The following is an 18,988-nucleotide window of genomic DNA, read 5'->3' on the forward strand; positions in this document are numbered from 1 at the left end:
GAACACTTCCGGTGATGACGAGGGGACGACAGGTAAGCTCTACTTTCCTCGATGTCTCGAGCTCGAGATGAATCGCGACTCGATCTTCTGCTCTTACGCTTTCTACAGACCTTCGAGATAGCTCGTTGATCGACTCCGCTTCTCGACGAACCCACTGCGACGTCTCGACACAGCTGCGAAAGTGACGACAGTAGAAGGGAAGCTCACCTCGTCGACCATTTCTCACCCTGCAACTCTGGAGCAGTGAACAAAACGATGAGCCGTGGAGATCATGCATCAAAGTGTTCGACAACGTAAACCTCCCTCCTTCTCCGAACCAACGAGTCGACTAGAACAGCCAAAGCTTCGAAACAAGTTCGCCTTACGACAAAGCAGATGGAAGGATAGGAACCCCGCAGCATTCGGGTCTGCGGGAAAGCAATGACATTCAGTCTCCGGTTGACTCGAGCGAGGTTCGGGAACAATCCTCGCTGCGATCGATGCAGTCGACGATACGGAGAAGAGACAGGAGTACCTTCTGCTATGTTGCAACGACAGAGTTATACAAATAACGGCAGAAATGACTTTGCCTTTCGCTCGCTATCATCCCCAAACTTCCTCGCGAATCCTCCCTTGGCGCTCCAGCTCGTCCCAGCGACTCTCTGCCGCTTCTTCTGTTAATGACGGATCTTGAGTTCGCAGCACAGACAGAACCGCCTTCTTCACCGCTCGAGGCATCGCAGTCGACGAACTATGTTCCGATCCAACTCAAGCGAAAGTCGTCAGTCACGTCAGCGCGTGCGCTTCGAGAACTAAGGCTCACCCGCAGATATATAGAAATCCTCCCCTTTCATCACTCAGCCAGTTCGCTACTTTCTCTCCGTGCTCGACGAGCCTGTGTTGCACGTAGATCTTCTCCTCCTGATTGATCGACTGAGCATCAGCTTGGGGACTTCCGACACAGGAAGGAACGAAAACGAGACTTGCCTGATCTCTCGACGCTGCGATGCTGTAATCGAGCAAGCCTCGTTCCGCCAGTTCGGTGAAATATCGGTGGTAGTGCGCGTCTGCTGTCAGAGAGCGGCACCCAAAGAAGAGGAGGTTATCTAGACAATCGATGATGGCTCGTAAGTTTTGCAGCTCGAGAGCGAGAAACCAGATGAGTCCAAGCGAACCTCGAATGCCTTGTCTCGTTCTCTCCTCGATGAGCGCACGGAAAGGTGCGACACCAGTTCCAGGACCGACCATGATTAGCGGAGCTGCCGGAATGGCCGATGGAGAAGTTGAGGAAGACGGCGGTAGAGATGGAGGAAGCCTCAGTTGACCTGTTCGATCGATGCGAATCGGAAAACGGGAACCTGAGTAATGTGCGCGAAGGGTCAGCCTCTTCGTGCACAGACACACCAACCAAGAGACGCACCGACTGGTAGGTCCTCGATCCAACGCGTAGCAACTCCTCGTCTTTCCACGCTCAGATTTGTTTTGTAGCGCACAATCGCAACAAGAAGTTGGATTCGCTGCCCCGAGTGCACCTGTGTTCGTCAGGGAACGAGGAAATCAGCGGTCAGAGGTAGAGGCTATGAACGATTGAGAACTGACAGAGGGAGAACTAGAGATCGAAAACCCTCTCGAACGCATACTCGGAATCCAGTCGAGCGCGTATTCGATTGGTATGCGCTTGTGCAGCACTCTTTTGAACTCGTACAAGACCTCTGTCAATGTCCGCCGAGGCCGCAGCGCGTAGTCGTTTAGATCGTCCTGTCAACCGGCTCAACAAACGGTCAACGCCGGAGTCCGCTTGCAGGAGCAGAAAGATGTCATACCTGCCCCTCCGGACTAGCGAACTCTTTCAGTTTCGCAGCCATGTCTTTTTCCCCAACCTCGTCATCATCTTCTGTTTGCTGTAGAGTCGATTCTTGAGCTTCTCGGGGCTGAGTAGCGAAGCACGACAACCACTCGAAAACGCCGACTTTTGGAACAGACGAAATATCGAGTTCCGTCGTCAGGAGAGAACGAATAGACGCGCGGAAGGGAGAAGGGAAATGGGGCGGTAGGGGATGAGCTGTGAGACGATATTCAGGGAGGAGAGAATATCGCTCATGAGTCAATAACCGAGAACCGCGAGCTGAAGGGGGAGCTCTTACCTTGATCCCTTCCTCTCCAAGTTCTCAGTTCATCCGCTTCCTTTTCCCAACCGAGCGTCTCGATAAAGCGTTGAACCTCCTCGGCATCGTTCTCAGGACGGAGCTTTAGTACATCGCCCGGAGTATACGAGCTGTTGCCGGACGGTGATCGGAAGAGAACAGGTGAGCATCAAGCAGGTCAGAGAAGGATTCGGGAGACTCACAAAGCTTGATCTTCGACTTCGATCTCAATCTCTCTTACGTCTTGCCACCAATCTTTCCGAGTAACTCTCTCGTTTCTCGATAACCTTGCCCACTTACAATCCTCAGCCCATTCGAGCGCTCTGCATTCTCCTGAATACTCCTTCGAGGTTGATCCGCTATCGAGTGCGCTCGATTTCAAGCTCAAAGAGGCCGAAGTAGCGTCTTCGAATACAACGGAAGGAGGTGGGAGAGAAGCGTCGTCGAGAGGCTTGAATCCGAGCGGAGGAGGAAAAATCGTTTGTAAACGTTCGAAGAGTTTGTTTGACCACTGGGGAAAGGTGGATTCGACTCTACTCGCGGCAACATGGAGGGTATCAGCATACGATACGAGCTTTGGCTGCCTAGCGAGTATCCCCTTACCCAAATTCGTTCTGATCATCGCCTTCGCCCCGTTCGACAACTTCTCTCGCCCCTAAAGTGTGCATCCTCCTCGTGAACTTCTTCGCGACCCAATTGTATTTCGGATAACTCGAGTCTCCCAATCCGAACACGGCGTAGTCGAGATCCTCCAAGAAGTCGTTCGGTAATTCTGGGTGGAGGAGGGCGTTCCACAAAGGAAGGAACGTTGGCGGAGCGGTACCATTTCCTGTTGTAGGCAGGAGGAAGACGATCGGAACCTCGGTCGTTAAGAGCGATGCCGGCGGGAAGAGAGAGATTGATTGAACTTTTGGCGAGAAACCGAGTCTGTGAGCTTTGAGAGCGAGTCGAGAGGCTAGATCTAGAGCTGTGCCGGTCACTGATGCGTGTAGGATAATCAGCGATCGTTCTGAGGTCATCGTCTGTGTGAACAAGAGGCGAGAGGGAAAGATTATGCTTTTCATCTCTTATCACCAATCTCGACTCGCTCACCTCTCGGAACGTGGTTCGACCATCCGCATTCGATCAAAAGTCGTTCCATGAAAGTCGTCGCGCTACTCTCGGGCGGCAAAGATTCGATCTACAACCTTCACCACTGCATTCTCAACAATCAAGAGCCAGTCTGTGTCGCTTCTCTAGGCCCTCCTGAAGGTCAAGATGAACTCGACAGCTTCATGTACCAAACTGTAGCTCATTCAGGATTATCGACTCTCGCTCAAGCTCTCGACTTGCCGTTTTACTCACTCCCGATTCGCGGCAAACCGTTGAATCAATCCTCCGAATACGGTTCGAGGTCCCACATCAACGCGACAGAGGACGATACCCCAGAGGAAGAAGAGGGGGTTCGAAGGGGCGAAGAAGAGGAGGATGAAACGGAGGATCTGTACAAACTGCTGAAAATGGTTCAGACTGCGATGCCAGACGTCGAGGGAGTTGCTGCCGGTGCAATTCTATCGAACTACCAACGAGTACGAGTCGAGCACGTGTGAGTTTCCCGTTCTCGTCGAAGTTTTTTCGCGAAGTGCTCGCAGTCTGACTCGAACTTCCCTTTCAGCTGCTCGAGACTGGGTTTGACCCCAATCGCATACCTATGGAGGCGGGATCAGAAAGAATTGTTGAATGAGATGGTAGTCAGCGGACAAGAGAGCGTGCTTGTGAAAGTCGCAGGCGCTGGGTTAGCATCTCTTCCTCACGATCCATCTTCACTCGTCCCTCCCTGACGTGGTCCAAAGCGGTTCTGACTGTGCCAAACTCTCGTCTCTACGTGTAGACTGGGAGTGCAGCATCTTGGAAAGACATTAGGCGAGATGCAACCCATCCTGCACAAACTCGTTAGTGCTGCCATCTCTTCGATTTCTTTCCTCGTGCTTTCCTTACTGGCAGTCGTGTATGGAATACTGACGTGCTTCACATGTACAGAATGAGAGGTACGAAACGCACATTTGCGGAGAAGGCGGAGAATACGAAACCTTTACCCTCGATTCTCCCATCTTCCAGAAACGCCTCGTCCTGTGAGTCCGTTTCTTCGACCTCTCCCTGGAGAGGGACTATGTCTGATGCTGTTAACTTGACGCATCTAGAGAAGAGACAAGGACTATTGTCTCAAACCCGGATCCCCATTCTACAGTCGCTCATCTCTATCTTTCTCGACTCTCGCTCGCCGATAAACCGGGACATCCGACCGGTGAAACCTTCGACCAGCTTCGCGAGCGCTTACGACGCTGCGTCGCTGTTCCTGCCATTCTGGATGAAGAGTCCGAAGCTGTAAGGGACAAAGTCCGCCAAGTCTGGAAAAAAGAGACAGATTCGCCATCAAGCTCGATCGAAAACCTTCGAATCTGTGATAACTTGACGGCCGACTGTGTCGATCAGAGTGAAGCTCCGACCTCTGTCTCGATTGTCGACAATTGGCTCAATTTTTCGTCGATTTCGGCCTTTGGAGGCGGAAAGGCAGGGAAAGAAACCCTCTCGATCGAGGAGGAGCTAATCAGTTGTTTTGAGGAGCTCATTGGTATGTCGTGCAGCGTTTGGTATCAAGCCGGGATTCCACAAAGCTTACTTTCCCGTCGGTTCCCACGCTGCAGAACTCTTATCAGTACACTCAGCCTCGCTCTTATCGATTTCTCACCTCAACCTCGTACTCTCTCACGATTCAATGCCCCTTTTCCCTCGTATCAACAAAGTTTACTCACGATACTTTGGAAGTTCTCCTCCGACTCGAGCCTGCGTTGCAGTTCATTTTCCGCCGAATGATCGATCTCGAATCAAGCTCGACGGTGTAGCGAGAGTAGGCGATACCGAGACGAGCAGTAGTCGCACTGCTCTCCATGTACAAAGTCTGAGTTACTGGGGAGCGGCGAATATCGGACCTTACAGTCAAGCTATAACTGTTTGTCCCTTTCCTTCAGAGTCTATAAGAGCTCCACGACTGATACCTGCTTTCGCATCATCTCAAGGCCGGAAATCGTTGCTATATCGCTGGACAAATCCCGCTGATTCCTTCTTCGCTCGCACTCCCTGCCCCTCCCGACTACCCTCTCGAAATTGCTCTGAGCTTGCAACACGCGAGGAGGATCGCCGAAGCTGCTCCCGAAGGTCGATGGAAAGGCTGGAACGAGGGGGGGATTGGCTGGATCGCGGAACAGCAAAACGAGAGCCTCTGGAAAGAACGAGTTAGAGCAGCGAGAGAAGGTTGGAGGGTCAGGGAAGGTCACGTCGAGGAGGTGAGTCTTCTCGTGCTACAAATATGCCGAGTCCTGCAACTGATGTCGCTCCTCGACGATCGGAAAGTCTACCTCGCCGATAGTTTTCGTTTCGGCGGCCCAATTGCCTCGTTCTGCGAGTATCGAATGGCAAGTCACATGGCAGACCGGTCAAGTACCTTGCGCTCCAGACGAAGAGTACTCTTCATCGGACGACGAGGCGACAAGTGAAGGAAGGCGGAAGAAACCGAGGAAAATAGAAACAGAGGCGTCAGAGATCATTGGTGTGCTTCCATCCTTCCGAGTCCTGCGTTGTTACGATACTGATACGTCACGATCAGCAGAGTCTTCAGCGGCAGGGAAGAATCTGACGTGGCAGTGTTCGCCAGTGCGTGACAAAGCGACTTCAGTTGTAGGAATTCTCGGATGCTCGATCGGTCAGTCGTCAATGACGATTTTCTCTCGACTCTCTCGACTCTCCTTGACATCCAAATGACTCGACAGATGAAAAGATCCGACCAGCTGGCCTGAATCGTATCGGAACATTGCATTCGATCAAAGCGTTTCATCGTCCTCAGTTTACTGTTTCGAGAGGTACGTCTCGGTACTTTTCTCTTGCCCGTTGACCGAGTTCTAACTTGAATTTCTCCTTCGCTTCTTGCTCTAGTTCGACAACTTGCGGAGAACTTGTTCCTTTCTAGCGGGTTATCGAAGCTGGCATCGATCACTTTCGTCGGTTCGAAGTCGATCGATAGCCTCGAGGACTGCGATAGTCACGATGTCGCATTTGTCGTAGTGGCCAGTGTGGTGGAAGAGTAGACAGAACGGGCTATCTAGAAACGGTAGCGGATTTCACTGTTTCGACAAAAGCGATCGACTTGTCTCGGCTACGATCGAGAGAGAAAGAGAAAGGAGAGAAAAACATACTGCCCCAACCCTGTTCGTTGCCGAATCTCTGCTCGCACCAGTCTAGGACTCCAGCGTGGCTCGCCAAACTATTGAAATAGATTCGTTCTTTCCTCGTTGTAAACCTCGATTCGAGCATGTAAGCCAAGTGTCGATGGAAGAGGGGGAAGAGAAGCGACTGAGAGACGGAAAAGTAGATGAAAGACTGCAAGCACAGAGATTAGCGCGAGGGCAAAGGAGAGGAGACGAAATCGGAAACGTACATAAATCGCTTCGAGCGGGGTTTCTTCGTATCCCGAGAACAATGCCTATTGATGTAATGACAGTGAGTGAAGCATTACTAGCTTGCAATCGTCAAGAGGGAAGAACTTACCGGATTCGCGAGTAGACCCCGAGCGCTCATGACTCCTTCCGCTCCCGTTTCTTTCCGCGTTTTCGCCACATCATCCATATTGAACACGTCTCCATTCGCAATGACGGGTACTTGTCCTTTTGCACAGCTTCGAGCGAAATTGATGGCGGCAAGGTTGACTGGGTGACCAGACGATGATTGATGGCGAGTGCGACCATGAACAGTCAGCACGTCCGCGCCGGCCGCTAAGATGTTTGAGACGAGTTGTTCAGTCCGTCTATGCGTACGAGTACAGAGAACTTCAATACTGAGAAACTTCGAACATATCAGGGAGAACTCACGAAGGATCGTTGTCGACTCGAATCTTAACGCAAACTGGAAACTCCCATCCCAGGCGCTGTTTCGTCGTACGAACTAGGTCTCTCACAAGATCAGGCTTGCGAAGTAGCGCGCAACCGATACCTTCTTGATACGCCCACTTTTGAGGACAGCCTGCGAACAAAGCACGACAGTGTTCAGAGCTAGCTCTCGCAGAACAGGAGCGGCACAGTACTCACCACAATTGAGATCGATAGCATCGACGAATGGCCTCGCTAATTCTGCAGCATCGGCGAGGTGAACAGGATCATTCGCAGCGAATTGAATGATGAGTCGACCCTTGACTTTTCGCTGGCGTTTGCGTCGATCGTTGTGGATACCTCTGGGCTCTGGCGAGTCGTCGTACTCCTGTACCGTCGCAGGGTTCGAATACCGTTCATCCAAATAGAAAACACCTCGTTCCTTCGAATTTGTCGAAAAGTCTGCGTCTCTTCCAGTCTGTGATCTAGAGAACTCCGTCGCTCTGTCCGATAATTAAACTCCCGAATCAGTTGTCGTCTCTTCACCCTGGTATCGTTTCCACTCACAGCATCATCGGAGTCCAAACCAGTTGAGTATTGTACTGTGAAACGACTGATCTGAACGGTAGTTTGCCGTATCTGACCATAGGAGCTTCTCAGGGGACATCTGTCTCAGCGTGGATGGACAGGTTGAGGGAGTTGAGAGATGAGAGAGAATCGTTCACTCACCACAGGCATTCACGCCTTCGAACTGAGTGAGTAGCTCTTGCGGTGTGAGTTCGAGTGCTGGTTCTTCCATCTTGTACGAGTGTCGTCGTGCTGGATCGAATGAGCTGTCAAGCGCGTCCTCGTTTCGAAAAGTTTTGAATCCCTTCATCTTTGTTCTTCTTCCATGCTCTCGTTTCTCCCGCTGCGACCCGATCGACTACAGTAGAGCTTTGACGACTCTAAACCTCCACGCTGCCCTTTCGCAACCTAAATTCCGCGCTTACGTTGGCCAAGGAATAACTCTTCTCTCGGCTCGACAAATTTGACCCCGAAAGAAAGTACACTGTACGGTTGCTGCTCTGATCTCTTTGTGCTCGTGGTGGTACATTCACCCCTACTGAAATCGAATCCAAGCCCTCCCGGATAGGAAAATGGTTCATTTCGCGAGGCTCGTCCTCCTGCTGAGGGTTTCCTCATTTTCCCACTGCTGTCATCGAATCTGAGCTTCGATCGCCCACGTTATTTTCCAATCTTCCTCTTGTCAAGTTTCCAAAGCATACGGTGCATTTCTCTTCGCCTTTTTCCCTCCCCCACGAACGGCAAGCGACGGAACAGTGAGTTTGTTTCTTCTTCTCTCTCCCTGCACTTTTCCTCTCTTTCCCCATTCTTACGCCGTCCCTTCTCTCTCAGCGCCCTTCGCTGTCTACTCTCGTAAATCCCCGACCCATATCCTCGCCAAACGACACTCATCTGAACCCGAACTGAACTCTCAGGTGAAGATGGGACTTCGCAAGAATGCGAAAGACGAGAAGCATGGCTTCAGCGAGAACTCTTCGCAAGACGAGAACTCTCAACAGCTCGAATGGACTGGTGCAGGTGAATTACCCGCCGGAGCTTCGTGAGTCTCCGTCCACCTCGAACGACGCTGTGAATCGAAGCTGACGGTCACACTCATGGATTCAGCGTCGACGCCGCAGGAGTACCGACTTACATGGGTGCGACGGGCAATAAGCTCACTTGGCTGATCACGTTGGCCGCTTCGGCTGGTTTCGGTCTCTTTGGGTGAGGACTTTTCGTTCTCCTCCTTCCGTGCCCAATGCTCATACTCTTCTCCACCATCGGTGAACAACAGGTACGATCAAGGTGTTATGGTGCGTCAGCTTCAAACATTGAGAACAGCACTCGAATCGCTCACATCTCGCCTCATTCCTTCCCCTCTCCCTCTTCTCCTCGTCTGCTCAACTCTTCTTCCTCCTTCTAGAGCGGCATCATCGGAGCACAACAGTTCTTCGAAACGTTCCCAGCAGTCGACCCCTCAGTACAAGGTTCAGCGCGAGCTTCTATTCTTTCCGCGTGAGTTCTTTTCGAAAACTCGTTTTCGACCTAGCCTGACGCTTCCTCTTTCGATATATCGATTTTATGTGAGCATCTATGAAAGTGCGTCATTGTCCTCCCCTCCTGGTCGTCGGCAGAAGCATCCAGCTAACTCCCGCTCTTTTCCACACAGTCGGTTGCTTGATCGGTGCAATTTTTGCACTTATGTACGGAGATTTGCTCGGACGTCGCAAGATGATGTTCACCGGCGTCATCGTCCTCTGTGTTGGTGTCCTGATTCAAGTCACGGCATTCGCTGGTCACGAGGCCGGAGCTCAATTCGTAGTTGGTCGCACTATTACGGGAGTCGGAACGGGTTTCCTCACGTAAGCTCCTCTCAACCTTTACGTGAGGACACAGTCATTGACTCTGTCCTAACATCTTAGGTCGACGATCCCGACTTGGCACGCCGAATGCGCAAAAGCGAAATCTCGAGGTTTCGCCGTTTTCATTGAAGCCGCCATGATCTCGACGGGTACGATGGTCGCCTATTGGGTCAACCTCGGGTTCTCGTATCTCCCAGGATCAGGATCTTGGCGAGGACCGATCGCACTTCAGTGCATTTTCGCTTTTGCGCTGGTCGGTTTGGTTTGGTTCTTGCCGGAATCTCCCGTAAGTCCTACTTCCTTATCGTCTCTGGAGATACTCCGACGCTGACTGCGCTGTTGTGCCTACACTTTAGCGATGGTTGATTTCGAAAGGTCATCTCGTCGAAGGACAGCGAGTGGTTGCCGCGCTCGAACCCGCTCCTTTCAATTCGGAAGCCGTCATTCTTCAGACTCGTGTCATCCTCGACTCTTGCGCCGGTCGCACCCACGCCAAAAAGAAGGATCTCCTCACGAACGGACCCACGCAACATTTCCGCCGAATGCTCATTGGTGTCAGTTTTTCTTCTTTCTCTGTCGCGATTACTCGACGTCGAAGACTGACTGGATCGAAATGCATTGCTTAGGCTTCGTCTCAATTCTTCCAACAAATCGGTGGCTGTAACGCGGTCATCTACTTCAGGTTTGTCGAAATTTTCCTCAGATCTCGTTCGCGAAGTCCCTTTTTCCTGACCTATCGATCTCGATTCCTACCTTTCGACAGTACTCCTATCTTCCAAGACTACCTCGGACTCGATCGACAACTCGCTCTTATCCTCGGTGCCGTTCTCGCGACGGTTTACGCTCTTTCCGCGTGCATTTCCTTCCCTTTGGTCGATCGGTTCGGTCGTCGCAAGCTGTTCTTGGGTGGATCGATAGGTCAATCCGTAGCGATGTTTTTGATCATGGCGTGCCTAATCCCGGGTACAGACAATCCAGCGATTTCAGGCTCCGTCGTTGGGTTCGTCCCAAGTTTCTGCGATTTTACGACGAGTGGCGTACCTACTCACTTTTCCCTCCCTTATACAGTATGTTCTTATACTTGACTGTATTCGGGTGAGTCTTCCCTCCACAATATCGAATCTACCGCTCTCCACCGCTCACACGAATGAAAACTGAAAAAACTGACTCGTCGTGTTTTGGGCGCCTCTAGATGCACTTGGCTCGGTAAGTCGTCACTTCGTTTCTCACACATAGATTTCCAATCCAGCTAGGGCGTCCTCGCCGCAGAGCATCAACATCTTCCGTGTTTCGCGAGACTGACCTTTTTCTCCTCTCTTTCTCGTCGCGTTTACAGAACTTCCGTGGTTGTACCCGGCCGAGATCAACCCTCTGCGAACTCGTACACAAGCGAACGCGGCTAGTACGATCACGAACTGGCTCTTCAGTGAGTCGTCAATTCCTCATACTCGAACCCGTGCTCAAGGCTGATCGGTTCCATGCCTGCAAAAGACTTTGCCGTCGTCATGCTCACCCCGCCGTTCCTTGAAAGGACGGCTATCGGCACATTCGCCTTCTTCGGAGCTATCAAGTGAGTCTAATTCCTCGTGATCTCAATTCGACGTTTTCGCTAACTTCGCTCTCATAACAGCCTCTGCTTCTTGCCCGTTCGTTACCCCTCAGGTCTCGTCTCCTACATTATTTGATGTGCTGACGAGCGATGCTTCGTGCAGTTCATTTACTTTTTCTACCCGGAAACCGCGGGACGCTCGCTTGAAGAGATCGATATCATCTTCGCTCGAGGATATGTTGACAACGTCTCGTATGTCAAGATGGCGAAGGAGATGCCGTCCTTGACGACGTCTGAGATCGCCGGTGAATGGCAAAGGTAAGTTTCGATTCTCTCCTCCGTTGGTATTTCGCTGACTGTAGATTCCCTCACAGATTGGGACTCGGTGAAATGCCTGACCCCGAACTCGCTGCTGCTCATTGATTCGCCGACTCACGACACCCTTAGAATCCTTCTCGTTCTTTTTCCGTAACCGTACATACTTGGCATCGTTTCGTAATCCCTTTCTTCCCGTGCTTTACCTCCGTTGTTCGGTGTACAAAGAGAGGAGAACACGACCACGACTCACTTTCGATGAGTCCGGCGTTCGTGTGCAGGTTCGGTTCGTGAGTGGACAGCAGGGATGCGGTTTGGAAGGGAGAACGAGTGGAAGCAAAAAAAGCGCTAATTTGCATCATTCCATCTTGGGCATCTTGGCGGAAGAAGAAAGGAATCGTTATTTTGAGAAGTACCCGAAATCGTCGAACTCGAGATGAAGACAAGACCACTCTTACGAGACTCTCGAGACGGGCAGTGAGAGCACGAGAGAGGTCACTGCGTCAGCTCAGTCGTCACCAAGAGTGATCGAAAAGCCTTCACGTGCGAGAGAATCAGAATCGTGCGAGGTCGGGTGAGCTTTGCCCCGAAAGAGAAACTGAAAATTGAAAACGTCACCCCCGCCACGAAGACCCCTCCCCATTTTTACCCCATTTGGGGTCTAATTTGGGGATCCGAATTCCCTCGCGATGTTTTTTTCGAATCCCCCAGGTTGCGATTTCGTCTGACGGGGAAACGTCCGCTCTCTCTTTGTTTCTTTCCCCTTCTTCTCTATTTCCTTCAACTCGTGCGTGTCGACTCGACAAACCGCGGAACGATGAGCGTCTTCAAGAGGAATACGAACAAAGAATTCAACGAAAAGAACGGAGGCTTCACCAACTCGTCGTCGCCGGAAGGTTCCCAACTAGAATGGACTGGTGCAGGTGAATTACCTTCGGGAGCTGCGTGAGTACAAAGCCATCTCTGGAAGGCGCTCGCTTTGTGTGTACTGACTGACGGAGCGAGATTTTCGTTCGTCGTTCGTTCTTCAGGGTCAATGCCGAAGGGATTCCAACATACTTTGGTACATGTGGCACCAAGCTTACTTGGTGGATCACGGTTGCGGCTTCGTGTGGTTTCGGACTATTCGGGTGAGTTCGAAACGCTTTCGCAGGAGAGGAAACTATCGAGCTGACAATGTTTTTGGCTTTTCTCAAATGACAGTTACGATCAAGGTACTTCCTTCTGGCCCACATCCCTCACGACTTGCTATGAGCTGACAACGTCGATGCGGATGTCGTCGTACGCTTACAGGTGTCATGAGTGGAATTATTTCGGCCCAAACTTTCTTCGATACTTTCCCCGCCTGTGATCCCGCCGTTCAAGGAGCGTATCAAGCTTCCATCCTACAAGCGCTCTACGTAGCGATTTATGAGTAAATTAGAACCGTTTCTATCGCTCCTGATGACTGAAACTGACGCTCCTTTAATAATTTAGGGTGGGATGCCTCGGCGGAGCGATTTTCGCCCTCATGTGCGGAGATCTACTCGGTCGCCGCAAGATGATCTTCTCTGGTGCAATGGTCCTTACTCTAGGAGTTCTGATCCAAGTTCTCTGCTTCGACGGTCACTGGGCGGGAGGACAATTCATAATTGGTCGAATCGTGACTGGATTGGGTACTGGATTCTTGACGTGAGTTCAGCTTCTCCGTCCGCGAATATGCGAGAGACAAACTGACATGTGTGCGGGCTGATTGACAGCTCGACGATTCCTACCTGGCACGCAGAGTGTGCGAAGGCGAAGTCCCGAGGTTTCGCCGTTTTCATCGAAGCCGCCATGATCTCAACCGGAACAATGATCGCTTACTGGGTCGATTTAGGATTCTCCTACCTTCCTGGCTCGGGATCGTGGCGAGGACCTATCGCTATTCAAGTCATCTTCGCAGTCGGTGTCGTCGGTTTAATTGCGTTCTTGCCTGAATCTCCCGTGAGTCTCGTCCTTTCCTCACTTCTCCCCCACGATCAAGAGTCCTGAGTAGACTGACCGATCTCCGTCCATGTTCAATAGCGTTGGTTGGTTTCGAAAGGGCGACTACAAGAGGCTCAACGAGTCGTCGCCGCTCTCGAACCTGCTCCTTACACGTCTGAAACGGTCATTCTCCAGACTCGTGTCATCCTCGACTCTCTCGATGGAATGACGCGCGCGTCGAAACGAGACTTGATCACGAACGGACCTACTCAACATCTTCGTCGAATGCTCATCGGTGCTTCGTCTCAATTCTTCCAACAAGTTGGAGGTTGCAACGCTGTCATCTACTTCAGGTAAGCATCGTATTCTCATTTGCAGCCTAGGTCTTCCCGTTAACGTGGAAAATATGCTACAGTACCCCCATCTTTGAAGAATACCTCGGACTCGAGCGCAAGCTCGCGCTCATTCTCGGAGCTGTTCTCGCAACCGTCTACGCTCTTTCGGCTTGTATCTCATTCCCTCTCGTCGATTCTGTCGGTCGTCGCAAGCTCTTTTTCATCGGAACCGGTTCGTCGAAGTTGTTTCTTTCCCCAAGCCCGCGGGAACTGACCAGAACCGTCTTCTCTAGTGGGTCAGAGCGTTTCCATGTGGATCATCATGGCTTGCCTAATCCCTGATCATGAGACGCACCCGAATGTCGTGAAAGGATCCGTTTTCGGGTTCGCATTCTTCCTTCCTATCCTGTGAGCAACGAACTGACATGGCCCATCGGTCGTGTAGGATCTTCCTTTATCTCACGTTCTTCGGGTAAGCGCTTCTCGAGAGGTGACACGAAATGACCCCTGCTGACCGCCGCTCGTCATTCGTTCAGATTTACCTGGCTTGAGCTTCCTTGGCTTTACCCGGCTGAGATCAATCCTCTTCGTACTCGAACTCAAGCGAACGCTTTCAGTACTATTAATAATTGGCTCTTCAGTAAGTTCCTCTCTACATCTCTTTAAATGCCGTCAAACTACACCCGAGCTGATCCTCTCGTAAACTCAAGATTTCACCGTCGTTATGTTTACCCCACCGTTCCTCGCAAAGACTGCAATCGGGACTTTCGCCTTTTTTGGAGCTATCAAGTGAGTCTTTCGAATTCCGGCCGTCAAAAAACCCTCTTCTGATCCTAACGCTGACTGGGCATTACGTTTCATACAGTCTCTGTTTCCTACCGGTAAGCTCATGCTCGACTTTCCACCTAACCTTGTATCGAAGTCACTGACCGCCTCGTATTCGTTTTTCTCTTTTCGCTATTCTTCGTCGATTGCCGGCTTCCCTGCCGTTCCCCTCAATCTTCCTCACGCACGCCGCAGGTCATCTACTTTTTCTACCCGGAGACCGCCGGGCGTTCGCTCGAAGAAATCGATGTCATTTTCGCGCGAGGATACGTCGAGAAAGTTTCGTACGTCAAGATGGCGAAGGAGATGCCCCGTCTCTCGGGAGCAGAAATCGCTGCAGAATGGGCTCGGTAAGCTTCTTCACTCGTTCTAATTTCTGTCATGGAATCTGACGCTGATCTGAACCCCTCGACAGACTCGGTCTCGAAGACATTCCCGAGCACGATGCGGCCGATGCTCACTAAGTCATCGTTGCACTTTGTACAATTCCCTCGTTTTATATCCACGCTCTCTTTTATTGCGAACCACCCGTCGTGCAGTCTTTGCCTGTGTCATGACGTCGTCCCAACAACCTAGAGTTTTTTACATTTCCCTCCGTACATATTTCTCGCTTTCTTTCATGTTAGATTCCTCTCGCTCGCTGTGCAACCTACAGGCATGCTACCTTCGTTCACCTTCGCCCCAAGCCCTTGCCGGCCAGCAAGAGAGCGTCTCGCGCACTTGGCTTGGACAGAAGTGACAGAAGAGAGATTCAAAAGTGGATTTCGTGTTCGAGATAGAGTGCAAGTCATGGAGCTTCGTCAACTGCTCTAGCTATCGTTCCGCATAGAGTGTCCGCGGAAGATGGTTGGCGACGATTCGACGGGGAAAAGCGTTCGCAAGAGACCAAAAAACTAGTCGAGGCGAGCTCGGCAAAAAACTGCACTCGCCGGGAATTGAACCCGGGGCCAGGCAAGGTCGTCTGTTAATCAGATGGCAATGCCCGATTTTACCACTAAACCACAAGTGCTCACGACAAATTGGCTTCAAATGCAGTAACAAATACACAAAAAATTTCGGAACTTCCAACCTCTCTTTCGTGTTCGAAGACGAGGCCTGCAAGACGAGACTGTGACATAGTCACCTAGATTGAATATTTGACGGGCTTGAAAGCTTTGACCCGACCCTTATCAGCCTCAGGCTCACGCATACGGGGTAGCGTCAAGATTGAAGAGTAAGCTACCAGCCCCGAAGGTTATGAACTTGAGGTCGACCAAGGCTGCTCGCAAAGTCGAGGGCACGGACCAAATGAAAAGCGAGGAGCATGCTGTCGCCTTCTCGCTCGCTACCGACGGCACGAAGACGGAAGTCAATCTGAGCGGTGACAAAAAGATAACACCGCTCAAAAGTGGCAAAAGATGGAGGAGCGGGGATTTGAACCCCGGACTTCTCGCAGAGACGAAACAACTGTTGAACAGATTGATCATGCGAAGCGAGCACTGCTGCCACTGAGTTACACCCCCAGTCACTTTCATGTCAACTCGGCCAAAACAGACATATATATTTATCTAAACCAATAAACTACCCTCCAGCGACATCTTTTTCGCTCATCCTTTAGACCCATGCAGGTCTCACCAGCCAAGCGACTTGAGCATGAGTCGAATTACTGCGAGGTGAAGTTAGGGCCTGCCTTTCCGGCGCGCCTGCCGCAGACTTGCGAACATGAAGCGTCTGGGTTCTTTGCGAGACAATGTCAGCGCTAGGTGCTCACGGCAGCAACAGACGATGATACAACGAGCAGCCCAAACTAGTCTCATTGAACGTAACGAATGAGGATTCGAAAGGCAAGCGGCAAGAGACGAGAGTCCGACTTCGCCTCATTATTTGGATGACTCGATCCGACAGTAGGTGAATAAACAGGCAGATCGAGCTCCCTTCACTCGGAAAGAGCGCATACGATGCCACGGAACAGCACAACGAAATTCTCAACCGAGCGCAATAAAGCCCCTACGAGGGACTGACTCGAAAGGTGAAAGCAAGATTCAAAATTATTATATGTACGTGAAGGCATGGCAAAGAATAACGTCGCAAGATAGATAGGTATCAGGAGCTCAACGGGCGTCACCTCGTCCCGCTGGATTGTCGTCGATATTGTCAACAAGTACCTCCCGATCGGAACATCTGGCGCTCACATAACTCTGATCCCCGCTGAGGTCGCTCCTGTTCCTCCTCGCTGTCGACAACTGTTCTTCTCCCGTGTCGCTCCTCAAATCGAGGCTTGCGATCGTCGAAAGCCGGCGTACTAATCTACCGTCTGACATTCGTACATAGTACTCGATCCGCTCGTCTTTGGGGGGAAGAGGTGGTGGTCGAGTTTCTTCGACAGGTTTGAATTCGGTTGTACCGTGATCGGGGCTCGGTGACGAGGAAGTTTGGAGCAATGGGGCGCTGGATCCGGTCGAGAATCGTTTCGAAAAGAGGGAGGATCGTGTGATTGAGTCATCGCCGTTGTTATAGTGATCAGACGAGGCGATATCGACAGAGGGTCGGTCGACCACTCGGAACGAACGACTTTCCCATGGTGTTGTCAGCAGATTCTCCTCCTCCTTGTTCGACCGGGTTCCGTGAGCGTCCTCCTTTTCTCGCGCTCCATCCTCCTGTACTTGTCTCTCGTCGTAAGGTTGTACCCCGAACAGCCACCCAACTCCCCGCCATACTTTCGCTTGCACCCAAGTCGACAAAGCGTTTCCTCCTTCCTCTCCTACGATACCGGACGAGGATGATCGCATGCGCTCGCTGACGTAGCTGTACGCAGCGGATGCTTCGCTCGCTTGGACGTAATGAGCTCGGTCGAGATGAGACGGGAGTCGATCGGGATTATCACTGGTCGCCGGAGAATCTATCGGGGTCGAGAGAGGGATGATCGTTGCTCGGTGTCGATCGAGGAGGGTTCGGAGCTCGGAAGAAGGAAGTGCGTGAGGTGAAATGACGAAGGGAGTGTGAATTGAACGGTTGTAAGAGCGAACAGCCCAGAGCCAGGCCAACTGCTATTCGTCAGCTCAACTGCTGAAGATTTTCCGAGAGAGGAAGACAAGATGACATACTGAGACGATGACGACGACAAAGAACCGCACCACAGCTACGATGATCCATCCTTTCAGGTTCTCCCTCCCTCTTCCCCGTCCAGCACTTGGGTCGAGATCTATCCAGGCGATATCGACGGCCCAAGAAACGCCGCTCATCGAGAGCGCGTCTCGGTAGAGGAAGGTGAGGATAAAGTTGACGATGGCGAGCAAAGTGTGAAGAAGGGCAATGAAAGTCGTCGAAATCAGCGCAATCATTCCCAAAGTCGAGGGCCGCCGAGTCTACCATCCGGCTTCAGTCAGTAACGAAGGTGGCAGATAGAAAGGGGCGCCGACTTACTCGAAGGAAGCTGATTACGAGCAGCGAGACGAGCAAGCTCGATAGATACACGGAGAAGGTGATCCATCGCAATTTCCCGCGGCCTCCTCCCCCGAACCGGATTATACATGCGATAGTCGCAACGAGTAGCCAAAAGCTGAGGCCAAAGACGAGCAGTGAGACGAGTCCCGCTCCGGAGCTGATTCGACGTCGTCTCGCTTGCGCCACGGAAATTCGAGAGCGATGAAGTTCTTGCAAGAGGAGATGAGCGTCCGGTCCTGAGATCGTACCAGCGTTACTCTCGAGCCACACACGAGATCATGAAGCGGGAAACAATACTTACCGATCACTCCCCAACCTCCTCCAGGAAGAACGAGGATATTCTCTCCACCTCGCAGCGTTTCTTCCCCTTGACCACCTTCGATGTCCCTCACTTCAGCTCCGCCCCCATGGATCAGAACACTTTCCCTTGCGTCGCCTTTTCCCAGCAGTTCTGCAAAAGTCGTTCCACCCAGTTCTGCGGATCCTTCGAAACTTTCATTCGGTCTCCGAAACAGGCTAGGACCTGTTTCGTGTGGGATCTCATCTCCTTCGTCATGGTTGTTCGTCGATGGCGGGGAGTGGTGGTTCGAGCGGAGAGAGAGCTTGTCGGGCAAAGGAGTAAGGTTTCCGGGAGAGTTATCGTTCGGAGTAGATTCGCTTGTTGTACCGCGAAGGTGAAAGTCGAACATGCGAGATGTCTCGTTTCGAGGATAGGTGTGTGTGAAGAGTTGAGGAAGAAAGGTGTCCTCATAAAGGGAGTACGAGGCGCAAAGGGTTCGAGCGGGAAGTATTGTAGATGACGAAGTAGGTAGTTGAGTTTCGAGAATGACGCGACGGGGCGAGAGAGGAGAGGTTAGCGAGCAGAGACGCTAAGACACCCGCCAAGAAGAGAGGTCCCTTCGGTCAGGGGGGAGAGGAGAGCGTTGAAGAGGAGAGAATGCGAGAGGAGTCGGAAAAAGTCAGAAGAGGAGGCATCGAGGGAGAGAGATTACTCAGGAAGAACTTTTGACGCCTACACGTTGTCCGTCAAGGAACTCTGTCTGGTCTGTCTCGTGGAAGATCGTCGATCGATAGAACCGTGCGAGAAGGGGGGGTCAGGAATCGGACGCGACTCGCGAGGGTCGAGAGTGTGCCTTCTCAAGGTCAAAGACAGAGTCGCGACGAG

The 18,988-nt window shown here is 51.7% G+C and overlaps 6 protein-coding genes across 6 annotated transcripts; 3 read left to right on the forward strand and 3 right to left on the reverse strand.

Moving 5' to 3' along the window:
* Positions 1-582: 582 nt before the first annotated feature.
* TAH18 (NAPDH-dependent diflavin reductase) lies at positions 583-3,142 on the reverse strand (the record flags this gene model as incomplete). The annotated part of the gene is made up of 10 exons (XM_076634178.1): positions 583-730; positions 803-900; positions 967-1,085; positions 1,155-1,337; positions 1,400-1,511; positions 1,579-1,737; positions 1,803-2,041; positions 2,124-2,254; positions 2,327-2,656; positions 2,727-3,142. 10 exons carry the CDS (start codon positions 3,140-3,142, stop codon positions 583-585), a joined length of 1,935 nt encoding a protein of 644 aa, XP_076485846.1.
* A 120-nt stretch (positions 3,143-3,262) lies between these two features.
* On the forward strand, positions 3,263-6,244 carry DPH6 (diphthine--ammonia ligase; the record flags this gene model as incomplete). The annotated part of the gene is made up of 11 exons (XM_076634179.1): positions 3,263-3,708; positions 3,778-3,897; positions 3,994-4,054; positions 4,143-4,234; positions 4,304-4,734; positions 4,808-5,112; positions 5,180-5,446; positions 5,514-5,709; positions 5,770-5,862; positions 5,930-6,019; positions 6,093-6,244. The coding sequence occupies 11 exons, from the start codon at positions 3,263-3,265 to the stop codon at positions 6,242-6,244; spliced, it is 2,253 nt and encodes a 750-aa protein (XP_076485847.1).
* Positions 6,245-6,254: 10 nt separating this feature from the next.
* On the reverse strand, positions 6,255-7,820 carry DUS4 (tRNA dihydrouridine synthase; the record flags this gene model as incomplete). The annotated part of the gene is made up of 8 exons (XM_076634180.1): positions 6,255-6,280; positions 6,353-6,536; positions 6,595-6,639; positions 6,705-6,960; positions 7,025-7,175; positions 7,241-7,524; positions 7,589-7,673; positions 7,751-7,820. The coding sequence occupies 8 exons, from the start codon at positions 7,818-7,820 to the stop codon at positions 6,255-6,257; spliced, it is 1,101 nt and encodes a 366-aa protein (XP_076485848.1).
* Positions 7,821-8,508: 688 nt separating this feature from the next.
* JCM6883_000742 (sugar porter family MFS transporter) lies at positions 8,509-11,401 on the forward strand (the record flags this gene model as incomplete). The annotated part of the gene is made up of 16 exons (XM_076634181.1): positions 8,509-8,627; positions 8,693-8,791; positions 8,862-8,880; positions 8,991-9,082; positions 9,202-9,429; positions 9,490-9,715; positions 9,786-9,983; positions 10,056-10,111; positions 10,193-10,429; positions 10,498-10,524; positions 10,622-10,635; positions 10,766-10,855; positions 10,921-10,999; positions 11,060-11,075; positions 11,142-11,296; positions 11,353-11,401. 16 exons carry the CDS (start codon positions 8,509-8,511, stop codon positions 11,399-11,401), a joined length of 1,704 nt encoding a protein of 567 aa, XP_076485849.1.
* A 709-nt stretch (positions 11,402-12,110) lies between these two features.
* Positions 12,111-14,864, forward strand: JCM6883_000743 (sugar porter family MFS transporter; the record flags this gene model as incomplete). The annotated part of the gene is made up of 15 exons (XM_076634182.1): positions 12,111-12,238; positions 12,325-12,423; positions 12,497-12,507; positions 12,587-12,707; positions 12,770-12,964; positions 13,033-13,258; positions 13,340-13,593; positions 13,656-13,807; positions 13,869-13,959; positions 14,021-14,047; positions 14,112-14,215; positions 14,286-14,364; positions 14,441-14,456; positions 14,596-14,750; positions 14,816-14,864. 15 exons carry the CDS (start codon positions 12,111-12,113, stop codon positions 14,862-14,864), a joined length of 1,707 nt encoding a protein of 568 aa, XP_076485850.1.
* Positions 14,865-16,490: 1,626 nt separating this feature from the next.
* On the reverse strand, positions 16,491-18,512 carry JCM6883_000744 (uncharacterized protein; the record flags this gene model as incomplete). The annotated part of the gene is made up of 4 exons (XM_076634183.1): positions 16,491-17,423; positions 17,484-17,744; positions 17,803-18,059; positions 18,125-18,512. 4 exons carry the CDS (start codon positions 18,510-18,512, stop codon positions 16,491-16,493), a joined length of 1,839 nt encoding a protein of 612 aa, XP_076485851.1.
* Between the last annotated feature and the right edge of the window lie 476 nt (positions 18,513-18,988).

The sequence above is a fragment of the Sporobolomyces salmoneus genome (genome assembly GCF_050403485.1).
Source record: "Sporobolomyces salmoneus JCM6883 DNA, S_salmoneus_JCM6883_v1_ctg53, whole genome shotgun sequence".
In the NCBI taxonomy this organism is placed as follows: domain Eukaryota; kingdom Fungi; phylum Basidiomycota; class Microbotryomycetes; order Sporidiobolales; family Sporidiobolaceae; genus Sporobolomyces; species Sporobolomyces salmoneus.